This window comes from Mesoplodon bidens (assembly GCF_964165515.1).
Source record: "Mesoplodon bidens genome assembly, chromosome: 13".
Classification (NCBI taxonomy): domain Eukaryota; kingdom Metazoa; phylum Chordata; class Mammalia; order Artiodactyla; family Ziphiidae; genus Mesoplodon; species Mesoplodon bidens.
This window is the reverse complement of record NC_138169.1, coordinates 12,726,262-12,740,407: the sequence shown is the minus strand read 5'-3', so window position 1 is coordinate 12,740,407 and position 14,146 is coordinate 12,726,262. Positions and strand designations below refer to the sequence as shown.

The following is a 14,146-nucleotide window of genomic DNA, read 5'->3' as shown; positions in this document are numbered from 1 at the left end:
ACCTTAAACAATTACGTTCCATATCACCATGTCGTGTTTATCTTTTTGTGACCGTCTGTCCCAGAGCTGTGCTCCTCCTGCAGTCTGAGTTATGGCTGACCTGTGGCAGCGTGCTCAAGGCTGACAAGGTTGTACTTGCCTTTACTGAGATCGCCAGACCTGTTAACGTCCTCACCGTTTCTAATGCAAAGATGCAAGGCCTTGGTTCAGTCACGCCAGTCGTTAGGTTGGGAGCTGAGGGTCAGCCTGGGGACAAAACAGTGAAGTCATGTTCCACTGTATGATCCAAATTACCCTTCAAACACCAGAGTTCCACTCAGTGAGGCGAGAGGCATGTGAGAGCTGAGATCCACCGAGGGAATTGCAGATCGGCGTCACCCATCGCATGCCTACTCTGGGGCACGTGCCCATGGCGTGGAATGGTGGGAGATACAGTCTAGGCTGGACTTTATTGTGTGCATGAATCACAGGGGATCTTGATAAAATGCTAATTGGGATTCAGGAGGTCTGGGGTGTGACCCAGTGATCCGCATTTCTACCAGGTGATGCCAGTGTGGCTTTGGCCATGCTTTAAGAGGCAAGCATTTATATCAGTAAAGTTAGTCTGTTATTCTCTTCCTTTTGGTGAAGAATGTCTGATTTCTCATAAGTTAAATGTGTATGTGATTGCTGACCATTTGGCTTTTCATGGACAACTGTGTTCCCAGAAGGCACTGGAGTATCCATTGCCAAAGAAGTAATTTGTTTAGTGGTTACTCTTTCCCATCCCTGGATCCTATAATGCATTTGATACAAGTTTCTGTACCTTCAGGAGAAAGAGTTCAGTGAAATTGAGTGGTAGGAGAACTATACAATAAAAATCCGAAACACCACCATGACTATGAAGGTAAAAATATTAAGGCAGTTTGAGGGTGGTGAAAACTGTAGACAGACTCTAGAGCTGTCAAACTCCATGGCGGTTCAGTGAAATGACACAAAATACAGGACAATTTAGAGAGTTTCTGGTTTTACTCTATTCCCCTATTATGGTTTTACCCTATTATGAAGCATTTTGCTTAATCAAAATTATTTTTCTACTTAAATATGAATTTGAAAAAGTGTTCAGTATTTTTGATTGCCACAGCATCAGTTAAGGGAGGGTATTGGCAAATATTTTTTGATGCAGGGTGTGGAAATATTTTGGAAGAAACTATGCAGAGGCTAAAATTCACAAAATAAAAATGTTTGAAGTGTAAACCATGCTCAGAGCCTATCGACTGCATTAAGTAAGAGTACCTACAGGGGCTTCCCTGGTGGCGCAGTGGTTGAGAGTCCGCCTGCCGATGCAGGGGACACGGGTTCGTGCCCCGGTCCGGGAAGATCCCACATGCCGTGGAGCGGCTGGGCCCGTGAGCCACGGCCGCTGAGCCTTCGCATCCAGAGCCTGTGCTCCGCAGTGGGAGAGGCCACAACAGTGAGAGGCCCGCGTACCGCAAAAAAAAAAAAAAAAAAAAAAAGAGTACCTACATTGTCTTCTTCTTTGCCTTGGAAATTGGATTTGTTATATTCTAACTTTACACATTGGCCCTGTTCCCAAGAGTTGAAAACAAGGGTGTAGCTAAACGAGTCCAGCTCCTGGATTTCAGCCTGATGCTGTTAGCCAAAGTCTTGGAACAGGGTCTAATAGCTAGCTTTCCACAAAGTCAGACTTAGATGATAAAATCTTCATTCTTGATAGGGAGCTGCTGTTTAAGGAATCATTCCTTTTTACATTGCTTTTGCTCTCCTGCTTTGTAGAGGGCCATGTGGCTTTCACATCTGCTGCTGGTTTTCTCATCCAAAGAGTTTATCAGTGAAAGATAGGATCTGGTGGAAGAAGAAATCCCCCTTTTGGTACAGTGGGGCTGCATTCCAGGGTAGATGGGTTATGCTGGTGAGATTATTCTGCAGGTGTGAACAGTTTAATTTGCAACACAGTAGTCCAATTGTGCACCAGAATTCTTCCCTCTTGGGCCAGTTGGATTTGGGTTTTTGTGGTTGAACCTAATTTTTAGAGCACATGTATAAGAATAGAAAATATCCTTAAACAGAACCCCTGAGGTGGCTCTGATCTTCTAAGCCAGGATTTTTTTCGTAGAGCTTTTGCACAAAGATGACGATGGATGGCCAGTAGTTTGTGACTTGGCTTTGTTTTTTTCAAGCATTAAAAGAAAACCACAAAGTAATAAAAATAAGTAGCATTTTCATTTGTTTCTCATGGTGTTTTTATTTTTGAAACAGGAAAAGGGCCTTCTGTTGAATGGAATGTCCTGCTGCTTTATGATTTTATTTTAGAGGGGGCTCGCTCTCTCCGTCTCACTCTTTCTCTCTGGTTCTCTTTTAATCTAGCCGCCTTGGGATTTCAGTGAAAGTGGTTGGGCCAGTTATGTGGAATTGGCACCATAAACTATATGAGTGCCCTTGGAGAAAACCTGTTTGCTTAGATCCTTATGCCAAATTGGTAACTGACTAACAGTAAGGAACCCTGATTGGGGCGGACTTCTGAGATTTCATTATGCCACAGACTATACTGGAGAATTGATTTGGCTCTTGACTTTGTCTCCTTTCTGCATCCCCTCTCTTTTCTGCTTTGTGAGGCTTTACGCTTCAAAACTAAAGTCCCCTTACGTTAGTTTGTGATCCTGTGTACCCTGAATGCTGACCTTCCTAGCTCCTTGGTATCCATACTTGTCCCTCGAGGGATTTAGTATCTCTGTGGGAGAGTATCATGCTGGGATGTCTCAAACAGTGTGGGTTTTAGTAAGCAGTTATGCTTGGGGCAGTTCATTGAGCAGTTTATCGTTTTGCTACTTATAATTTTTTGTTCTTTTGTGTGTGTGTGTGTGTGTGTGTGTGTATGTGTGTGTATGTCCACAGGATTTCCAAACTCTTTAAAGGGTAATATTTTAAAATGGACAACAATGACAAAATTGTCGATTTCGAAATTACAAAATTGTTTGGTTTTTATGAGAAAAGTGAGTGTGCTGTTATATTACAACATGAGTAATTCTAAGGAGTAAAGGTTTTTAAGTATTTACCGATGTTCATTTAAAAAACTTTAAAAGTAATTAGAAATTCATAAGTTGCAAAAAATAGTGCAGAGAAGTTCTGTGTACCCTTCCCCCAGTTTCCTCCATTGATAATGTCTTGCAGACTGTAGCCCAATATCAAAACCAGGAATTGACATTTGTAGAGTCCATGGAGCTTATTCAGATTTCACCAGTTTAATACTCACTTATTTGTGTGTATTTAAGTCTACGCAGTTTTATCATGTGTGTAGATTTGAGGGACCACACAGTCAAGATATAGAATTTTCATCACAAGAATCCTGCTGCTCTTTTACAGCCATGTCCTTCCCTAACCCCTGGCAACCTCGAATTTGTTCTCCATCTCTATAACTTTATTTTTTCATTTTCAACTTTAGCATATATTTTAGTTATGTGTATTTCCTAATGTGTAAGTTTAGATATAGAGCTGCAAAGGCAACAGGGCCATGATTTTCAAGTAAAAGGTAGAAAAACGTCCTTGAAGAATGTAATAAAGAAAAAGAAAGAAGATGGGAGAGGTTAAAAACTTAAGATTTATGTTAAAATTGGCAAGCAAGAAGTAGGTGTTGCAAAAATAAATAAGTAGCTCTGGAACTAAAGCCCAGTGTATTAGATTATGATATTTCAAGTTTCAAGGCAAATGTGATCTTATGATCTTCCCAGATGTCCAAATAGGAGAAACTAAAATTTGAGTTTTTCTAGCTACAGATCTTAATGACATTTTTAAAGGTTGGGAATTTAGAGCCAAGCGTGCCTGGTTGATTTTCAGAGCAGAAGTTATTCTGAGGACCTGTAGTTGCTGGCAGGGTTCCGTTAGTTCTTAATTTCCACCTTTGCCCCCAGACTTCTCTCAGGGAGATATGTGCATGCCTGACACCCAAGCATCCACAGAAATTTCCTTTTGATTCCCCAGGTTGCAGTGGCTGCTCCCTCTAAAAGGGGTTAGGGAGAAGCAAAGCAACTCCAGAAAAAAAGATGGGGAACTAGATGAAACAAGAATGGCAAAATATTGATAATCATTTGAACAGAGTGGGGGTGACTTGGGAGTTTTTTACGCTATTCACTTTACTTTTGTGTGGTTGAAATTTTTCATATTAAAATTTAAAAGAGAAAAAAATCAGAAAGCAAGAGATTATATTTGAATAAGAAAGTCAAAGCCTTCTGAGAGCAGCAAATGCCAGGAGCTGAGCTTTGAAAATAAAAACAATCCAGTTTTTTTCATAATTTTTGAATTTTATTTTATTTTTTTATACAGCAGGTTCTTATTAGTTATCTATTTTACATATATTAGTGTATACATGTCAATCCCAACCTCCCAATTCATCACACCACCACCACCCCCTGCCACTGCTTCCCCCCCTTGGTGTCTATACATTTGTTCTCTACATCTGTCTCTATTTGTGCCTTGCAGACTGGTTCATCTGTACCATTTTTCTAGGTTCCACAAGTATGAGTTAATATGCGATATTTGTTTTTCTCTCTCTGACTTACTTTGTATGACAGTCTCTAGATCCATCCATGTCTCTACAAATTATCCAATTTCATTCCTTTTTATGGATGAGTAACATTCCATTGTATATATGTACAACAGCTTCTTTATCCATTTGTTGATGGGCATTTAGGTTGCATCCATGACCTGGCTATTGTAAATAGTGCTGCAGTGAACATTGGGGTGCATGTGTCTCTTTGAATTATGGTTTTCTCTGGCTATATGCCCAGCAATCCAGTTTCTTTAGGTGTTGAACTTAAAAAAAAAAAAAAAAAGTTGGACTTATTCTTCTCATTCAGTTATTTACAGAGGGCCTACTATGTGCCATGTACCATTCTACACGGTGAACAAAACATAAAAACCCCTGCCTTTTGGAAAGCTTTACATTATGTGCAGTAACTATATCATTAAATATTGAATATATCTGATGGTGGTAAGTGCTACGGAGAAAAATGAGACAACAGAGATGATGTTGGGGGTTGCATCATCTGGGGTGGCCAGGGAAGACTTCATAGAGAAGGTGACCTTTCAGCAGAGACCTGAGGAGGGAAGAAGGAAGCTGGGCAGGTCTCTGGCACAGGGGGATAGCAGGTGCAGAGGCCTTGAGGTGAGTGTACCTGTTGTGTGAGGAACAGCAGGAAGGTCAGACTGGCTAGGCTGTGGCAGCTGAGTAATGGCCTCCCTGAGATGTTCATGCCCTAATCCTCAGGCCTGTGACTACGTTATCTTTTATGGTAAAAAGACCGTTGCAGATGTAAGTTAAGGATCTTCACATGGAGTCATCTTGGATTATCCAGGTGGGTTCATTGTGACTACAGAGCTCCTTAGAGGGAGGCAGGAGGTCAGAGAGGAGAGGAGATGCTATGTTGCTGGCTTTGAAAATGGAGGAAGAGGTTGCAAGCCAAGGAATGTACGTGGCCCCTCAAAGCTGGAAAAGGTGAAGAAACAGATCGTCCCCTGAAGCCTCCAGGAGGAATGCAACCCTGCTGCCAACACCTTGATTTTATTTTATTTTTTGGCCACGCTGTGCAGCTTATGGGGTCTTAGTTCCCCAACCTGGGATTGAACCCGTGCCTTCTGCAGTGGAAACATGGACCTCCAGGGAGTTCCCCCAACACCTTGATTTTAGACTTCTGGCCCCCAGAACTGGAAGAGAATAAATGTGTGTCATTTAAAGCCGTAAGTTTGTAATAAGTTGTTAGAATATCAATAGGAAACTAACACAGGGACGTAGTGAGCAAACAGGGCTAAGAGAAGGAGAGATGGTCCAAATTCAAAAGGCACTTAATCTGTTAACAGGACTTGAACTTTTATTCTGAATGAGATGGGAAGCCATTGAAGTGTTTTAATCAGAGGAGTGACAAGGTCTGACTTATATGTTAAAAGGGATCATTTTCGCTGCCATGTGAAGAATATGCCGGGGGACAAGGCCGGCAGCAAGGAGACCAGTTTGAAGGCTACATGGTGGTTTGGACCAGTACTGTGCTGGTAGAAGTGGGTGGAGTCAGGGTTGCTGATGGGTTGGGTGTGGGGAGAGGAGGAAGAGTCAGCAGGACTCCAGGGTGTTTGGCCTGAGCAGCTGGGTGGATGAGGTTACCATTACTAACCAGGGGAAATGGTGGGATGAGCAAGTCTGGGGGGAAGATCAGCACTTGAATGTGAGGCTGCAGGTGAGTTCTGGGTTGAACTCAGGGTTGAAGATGTAAATTTGGAAGCAGTCAGCACATGGATGGTATTTAAAGCCAGGAAACTGAGTGTAGATAGAGGAGGAGATTAGGGGTTGGGCCCTGGCATGACAGTGAGTAGACGATAAGCAGACTGAGAAGGCGGTACCTGTGAGCTGGGAAGAAACCTAGCGTGCACAGTCCTCTGAACCAAGGGAGAGCAATTTTCAAGGAGGTGAAAGTGATCAAAGGTAACAAGCGGTCAAGTGAGAGGAGGGCTGAGAAAAGACTGCTGGGTTTAGCAAAGGGAGGTCAGTGGTGTGTCCTCCCCAGGTAGACTTCCTTATGTCATTGTGTGACTGGAACAGTGACACTTTTTCCCCTGTTGTGGGCCTCACTGGTAACCTTAATCCAGGCAGAGTTAATAAAGCTAGTTTTTGAGACAAGTTTTTTTTTTTTTTTTTTTTTTTAATGCTGCAATTCATAGTGGTGCTATAAAGCAAAATGCTGGAGACACTTTTATTAGCAAATTCTTGCAGCTGAGGCTCACTCAGTGGGGCTTTTACTGGGCAGGGCCAGTCCAATCCTGGTGTATTAAAGAAAGACCATTAGGCCTTTGGAAAATTCAGGCTCGTAAACTTTCTAGATTTAATGTAATTTAAGAAATCAAAACAATTAGATTTCCTTTTGGTGATACTCTTTAAAATTTACTTGTGAAAGTTTTAACTAGGTGTTTTTCTTGTTGATTTTTTTCCCCCTTCAGGATTAAAAGAAATTCTTAAAGCCTGTCATTTTTGTTCTCCTTTAAAAGAAGAATAAAAAGGCAACCCTCTCTTTATCATTTGCTAAAGAAATTGTTGGCACATTTGTGTTCAATACCTAATCGTAGATACAATCCTGATCCCTTTTTGGAAGTAATTCTCACCTCTAGCTTTTATAAATCCCTCAAAGAGCTTTATTGTTTGTTTTCCAGGATTAAACTTTATCCTGAATATTATTTTCTACAGAAGAGGCCCTGTGGTCTAGGGGTTAGTGGTGGCGATGACGCACCGAAACATCAACTTTTTGTTCTCAGGTTTTTATCCCATAACCCTGTTGTACAAATTTCAGATTGTGTTATTTAAGACAATTTGACATTTTCTTCAAAGCTGATATAAAAAAATGTTTTCGGCTTCCAAGATTTTTTAAGGTCTGACATATATTTGAGAGTTCTTGAAAGTCCCTGAAAAGTTTCTCCGTTTTAAAGTGGCTGGAATTTGTACAGTTTAGTACTCATTAAAACTCATCCAGAATGTTTAATTGGGATATTCTAGTTTGTAGTCACTGAGCATTGAATTTGGATTCTCCTGAAATGATGATGATTCACTGGCTTCATCTAACAAAGTGCAGCCTTGTAGCTAATTTTTGGACTGCAGAATTACAAAGATTACCCGCTGTTGGGGGCCAGTCTTGTGATCCAACTCGACTGTAAGGGCAGAGACCAGAACTTTTCCCTCTAGCTTCCCCAGCCATGGGCAGGCGGCCCCAATCTGGTCATGTCCGTGGGGTGTCACCACCTGCAAAACGTGTCAGTTTGGCAGGTTGAGGTGGAAAGTAGATAAGAATTGCTGGCCTTAGTGCCTGCGTACAGTTGGTGCCCAATATATGTTTTAATTGACTGAGTGATACCTATATCAGTGTTCTGTAAGGTGTCTTCTGGAGGACACTGGGCTTTTGAGACACTCCTTGTAAGGAGAGTTCAGGAGCCAGATAAGTTCGAGGAATGCAGCCTCTTATATTTCCTTCTTAGAGATATGCAACACGTGTCAGTCTGTTAAAAGCTCTGAGAAGTTCTGCAGTGAAGACTCCTGCTTAGTTTTGTTTAAACCAGTGTTCTCCAAACTCGTGTGACCGTGGAATCCTTTTTTAAAGTAACTTATTAATACCCTAAGGAGCTGCTATTCTATTGAATATGCTTTGGGAAGTGCTGGTCTGTGTAGTGAAATAATGAGTCTGGGTCTTTCATCTAGTAGTTACATTTCATAAATTCTACAAAATTTTACATTTTATAATTTTTACACAAAAGCGCTGATGTATCCCAGGGATCAGAGTAAACTGCCATGTGGTTGGCTAGCACTTTGTGCCTTTGAGAACCCATGAGGGTGTCTGTGTGTTCACCCTTATACTTTATTTAACCCTGAATTGCAGGGGCCTGTGGGAGAAGTACTCTGCTCTGGAGCTATTTGAGCTGTAGCCTGGCTCCGTCACAGCTGATGTTGGTCTGTCCCTATCTGTGCTTCATGATTGCCTAGTGCTGAGACTCACTTTGGCACAGACAGATGGACAGACACCACCCAGTGTCATGGACAGGCTCAGCTGTGGACCAAACATGCCAAAAATAAAACCATGGTGTTCTGTCTAGTCGAAATTGGAACTCCAGTGTTACTGAGTCGTTATCCCATTCTTTATTGCCTGACCACTTGTGATCAGATGAGGGTTTGTTTCCCCGATGCCTTTATGGCTAAGATGGAGAAGTGTGGGATGACATTGTGGTTAAGTGGATTTGTAACTGATGCTGTGGCCGTGCCTGGGGTGGGCTGCTTAATGGATCCATGTCAGCCTTGGGGGAGGGCTCTAGTGGTTTGCCACGGGCTCCGTCCTCAGCCCTATCCTGGTTAATTTTTTTAAATAATTAAGACATGAAGCCCCACAGACTGTATTTTGCTGATGACTTATGTAAAGGAAAAGTAGCATATCTACAATGGATAACAGAATTGAGATGCAAAAATGATATAAAATGCTGGGGGTGGGTATGTGTGATGAGCTGGAATTTAAAATGGATAGAAAGTTTAGAAAGTTAACAATTTAAGTTTAAAACATAATAGTGTGAGAGTAAGAAATGGGGACTTTTTTTTCTTTAATTGCAACTTGTATTTAAAAAGACTCTGAAGATTGATAAATACCAAACTGAGGTTACTGTTGGCGAGAAAAGGATGTGGACACTGGGAGATGCATAGGAGTTTTAAGCTTATTGGTAATATTTCTTAAGCAGGGTGGTGTATCCGTGGGTGTTTGTAATATGTACCTTTTTGTCTGCCTTAAATATTTAATAAAATAAACAGACTCCAGAAGCTCTGGACCATACGTTCTGTAACCATGAGGATGTATCTTCAAGTGAAGTAGCAAATTAGTATCTGGTAAAATCCTTCTGTTCATGGCACTTGACTGTCTATATCTGGGGTATTGTTTAGTCCTGAGTATCACTTTTGAAGAGGGACACCAGAGATGCATAAATACTAGGGTACATTTCAGAGATAATGGGTAGGGGAGCTAGTCCTATGACAATTAGTTGGAGAAAATGGGTGTGTTTAGACCAGTGAAGAAGTGACTAAGGGGAAATGTGATGGCTGCCTTCAGCCATTTAAGGAGCTGTCAGTATGTCTTTTTTGTTCCTCTTTTCCTATATTACTATCTTCTTTTTTTTTTTTTAAGAAGTTTATTTATTTAAGTGTGTTGGGTCTTCGTTGCTGCACGTGGGCTTTCTCTAGTTGTGGCGAGCGGGGGCTACTCTTTGTTGTGGTGCACGGGCTTCTCATTGTGGTGGCTTCTCTTGTGGAGCACGGGCTCTAGGCGTGTGGGCTTCAGTAGTTGTGGCTCGCGGGCTCTAGAGCGCAGGCTCAGTAGTTGTCGCACCCGGGCTTAGTTGCTCCGTGGCGTGTGGGATCTTCCCGGACCAGGGCTCGAACCCGTATCCCCTGCATTGGCACGTGGATTATTAACCACTGTGCCACCAGGGAAGCCCTGTTTGGTTCTTTAAAAAAAAATAAAATATTGTCTCTTTGTCAATATTCTCTACTTTGTGAGACATTTTGCTCATAAGTTTATTTCTTTAGCTATGCTTTCCTTTAGTATTTTGAATATATTTATAATGGGGTATCCCACTCCCCAGGTTTTCCTTTTAAGGCTTTCGATTAGCCTCCTTTTAGCCCTACTTGGTAGTGCCATGTCAGGCAGCTGCACTGTTAAACAGTTGTCCCTTATTTTTTTCTGACAAATGCCCTGGATATAGGACAGAGTTAGATCTAAGTCAGATTAGATAAAGACAAGCCATGAGAACAGAGCTTTCTAGCAAGCTGCCAGACAGGCCAAATAGTGACGGTTCTCTGGGGATGGTAGCTTTGGAGAGCTATAAACCCATTTGGCCTCTCTGGGAGCTGCTAGACTGCTGGTTTTTACAGCTGCTATAGTTGGAGGCTGTTGGTTTTCAAGGCTACCATGGAGCTAGAGGATGAGGATGGGATTAATGCAAGTGAAGACAATACAAAGGTTGCTATTCTTACCAAGATTCAGCCATTTTTCTTGAATAGATGCTTCTCAGAATGTTGCAAGCCTTTAGTTAATTTCTAGAGTTCTGAAAAAGTTGATTTTGACAGTTTTTGGCAGTATTCTTGTTGGTTTTGTGGAGGAGCAGATTTTCAGAGATCTTCAACTCTGTAGTCCTGGAAGCTAACTCCCTAGAGGTATTTCTCAAATGAGGCACCCTTGTGTCATGAGAGTCTGCCATGCACGTGCTGTGTGCTCTCTGTCTCGTGTTCTCTCTTCTTGTCTGAGTATTTGATGTCTTGAAGTGGCCCCAAGGGAGTGTTAAGGAGCACACGTTACCATGAACCACTGGTCGTGACTCTTACTGTATTAGAAGTGAGGCTAAACCTTTGGGTGGACAGCAAGCAGAGTGTGGTGCAGACCCTGGATCATGTTGATCTGCTGGATCAGTTTCTCATTTTGCGAGCAGAGTCCATCTTTTGCAGTCTGCCCAGCTTTGTACATTATCCCGTGATGAAGTAAATCCATCATTCCCCAAAGTTAGGGTTGGAAGACAAAGCACTAATAGCTAAAATGGCCATTTCCTCTGGATACTGTTGGGATTTGAAATTCAGTCCAGTCATAATATTAATTTCTCTATATCAGATCTTTTTTTTTTCCCCGCATTACGCGGGCCTCTCACTGTTGTGGCCTCTCCCGTTGCGGAGCGCAGGCTCAGTGGCCATGGCTCACGGGCCCAGCCGCTCCACGGCATGTGGGATCTTTCCAGACCGGGGCACGAACCCGTGTCCCCTGCATCGGCAGGCGGACTCTCAACCACTGCGCCACCAGGGAAGCCCTCTGTGTCAGATCTTACCATCCTAGATAATTGCTTGAGTTTTCTGTTAAATAATTTTTTTAATCTACACATTTAAAATCTAAGTTTTTGCACATAATATAAATCTGAATTTCTCATATGACTAGAAGTTTTGGGTTATGGATATTTTATTACAGCTCTTTACTTCAGAGGTCATTGGTCTCTAGCTCTATAAGAGGGAAATACAAGTGCTTATTGGTAAAAAGTAAAGAGATTCTGTTCTGAAAAACTGTGTATGATTTTATATCTATTAACGTGTTACAGTGTGTATTTTATGCCTTTTATGTATTTTTTCTCTTTATATTTTATACATATATATGTATAAAATAACTTAACCAAGTAGTTTAAAATGTGATATTACATGGTAGTACAACAATTTTGAAATCTTGAAAGATAAAACAGGAAACATTTGCTTGTATTTTTTTTCGCCTCAGAGTGTTTTGTTAATGAGACATTTTATACTGCCATAAACCCAGGGCAGTAATAAAGGTGTTGATTGATTTTTGGATGACAAGGGACTTCTCTAATTGCAGAATTTGACATTTGTGTCACTTCTGCTGTTTTAGGTGAGCAAGACGTGGAAGGTGATTGCAGAAGATGAAGTACTCTGGTACAGGCTGTGCCAGCAGGAAGGGCACCTTCCCGAGAGCAGCATCTCCGATTATTCTTGCTGGAAGCTCATCTTCCAAGAGTGCCGAGCCAAGGAACACATGTTAAGAACCAACTGGAAGGTAGGCAGTGGCCAATATCATTACCTGTAGGGGAATAGCCTGCAAGGACACAGGAATCCGAGCCCGGGATTAAACACCGAGTCCTTCCAATTTCACCTGAGATTAACTGCCAGAAACAAAGAGAGGAGGAGGATGGTGAGCGTCCCTTCAGCCGTTGGTGATTTGTTGCCCCTTTTGTTGCCCATTAGAGTATCTGCCCTTGTTTTCAAGCACACTCTTTGGGAGCGTCCTGTTGTCCTCTAGGAGAGGAGGGGCGAGACCGAGGATCCGGTCCCCTCGCCTCTGATGGTCGGGGTCTTTGGGTTAGTGCTCAGTGCAGCCCCTTTTCACTGCCACCATCTCCCTGGATGGACCAAGAAAGCACCGCCTGAATACAGAAGAGGGGCTGAAAATGCTATTTCCAGCAAATTCTAAGAGGGAGATCATTAAGCATCTCTAAGTACTGGCTTCTCTTCCCTCACATAACCTATTGGCTTGCTTCCATGACATTTATCACTTCAGAATTTCTCCAGAAATATTAGATCCCAGCTATGAATTTGCACAGAACAGTGTTTCTGTAGAAAATAACTGTGAAGAACAGTGTTACATAAAGCTGTTTAAGGCATGACAAGACAGCAGTGTGGTGCCCGCTTCTTCCCACCTGGGTAGCTGGAAATTCAGTTGGAAGGAAAGGGGACAGAGCTGTATTCTTTCCCCTCCCGTAAAGGTCAGTCCTAATAGACTTTGAGATTAACAGGCTTCTGCTCATTACTGATCGTGACGTATTGCCTATGTGCATGTCTGTCCCCAGTCACCCCATAACCTGATTAGTGACCGATACTCTTGATCTGGGCAGCGTCACAGTTCCTAGCAAAGTTAATAAGAGTAGTGTGCCTCTAACTCGGGTTTCTCAACCCCAGCACTAGTGCCATCTGGGACCGATACTTTGCGGTGAGGGCTGTCCTGGGCATTGCAGGATCTTCCGCAGCATGTCCAGCCTCTCCCCAGTATATGCCAGAAGCGTTCTCTTCCTCCCCGCAGCTCTGACAACCAAAAAGTCTTCAGACCAGTCCGATGTCCCCTGAGGGCAAAATCAGCCCTGGGTGAGAACCATCCTTCTAAAGAGGATTAGCATAGCCATCCTTCGGCCATGAAGACCCACCACTAAGTACAAATCCCTCTGGCCCCCGCTCTGTGTATCCACTCCAGGTAATAAACTCGCATGGAGCGCCCCCCTCGCCCTCTTGCCCATTCGCTTGGTTATGTCTGCGTGAAGGACATAAGTGAGAGCAGGCATTGGGTTTGCCAAAGCTGCTTAGACAGGCTGGGGGCCGGAAGGCAGAGGGTCTGACCCTGGCAGGAGGAGCCATAATTTAAGGAAAGCTTGAGAGTGAGGCATTTGCTAGGGCCTTTCTGTCCGGGAAGGAGGGATACTTTTGAGATTTGTGAGCACGAGAGCTGGAGATATTCCATGTCCCCTGGCTCGAATTCATAAACGTCAGATTCTAAGAGAGAAAGCAGCAGCTGAGTTCTTTGTTTCCTCTTTGGTATTAGAAAGCTAGGGAGGGAAGCAGGTACAGCCGCCTCATCCAGGCCGGAGGGGGCAGAAGTGAAGGTGTTTAAAGACCCGCCTCATAGCATCTGGCACTTAATGCCAGTATACAGGTTACATGCAATCTAACTGAACGTCTGTTCTGTTGTTTTTCTCCAGCAAGCCCAAAGCCATGTGTTTGATAAGTGCTCAATAAGAGGTCGTTGCTTGAATGACCTGGAGTCAAACTGCAGGGAGACTGGAGGGAGGCTTCTCTGTGGAGTGTCTCTGGCCCATTTCCTGCACTGTTAGCTGTGAGGACTACAGAAGTAAAATGTCAAATGACGACTCTTGCGTTAACTGTAGTGATGGGATTCTTGTGATTCTAGAATGAAAGGAATTCTTATGAAAACATGAAAGGTAGTGCAGAGCAAGGTGTTTTCCCTTTGTGTGCCTCTGCTTTCTCATCTCTAATGTGGAGCTGAGAGTAGCTGCGTCTAATGATGTATCTAACACTCCTCCCACAGGG

At 42.9% G+C, this 14,146-nt stretch overlaps 1 protein-coding gene across 1 annotated transcript in view; it reads left to right on the top strand.

Annotated features, from left to right (window-relative positions):
- Window positions 1-14,146, top strand: part of FBXW8 (F-box and WD repeat domain containing 8) — a 117,391-nt gene that overhangs the window by 16,359 nt on the left and 86,886 nt on the right. Inside the window, exon 3 of the mRNA XM_081252506.1 lies at window positions 11,943-12,107. Coding sequence (XP_081108632.1) covers window positions 11,943-12,107 — 165 coding nt within the window. The remainder of the gene's footprint in view (window positions 1-11,942; window positions 12,108-14,146) is intronic.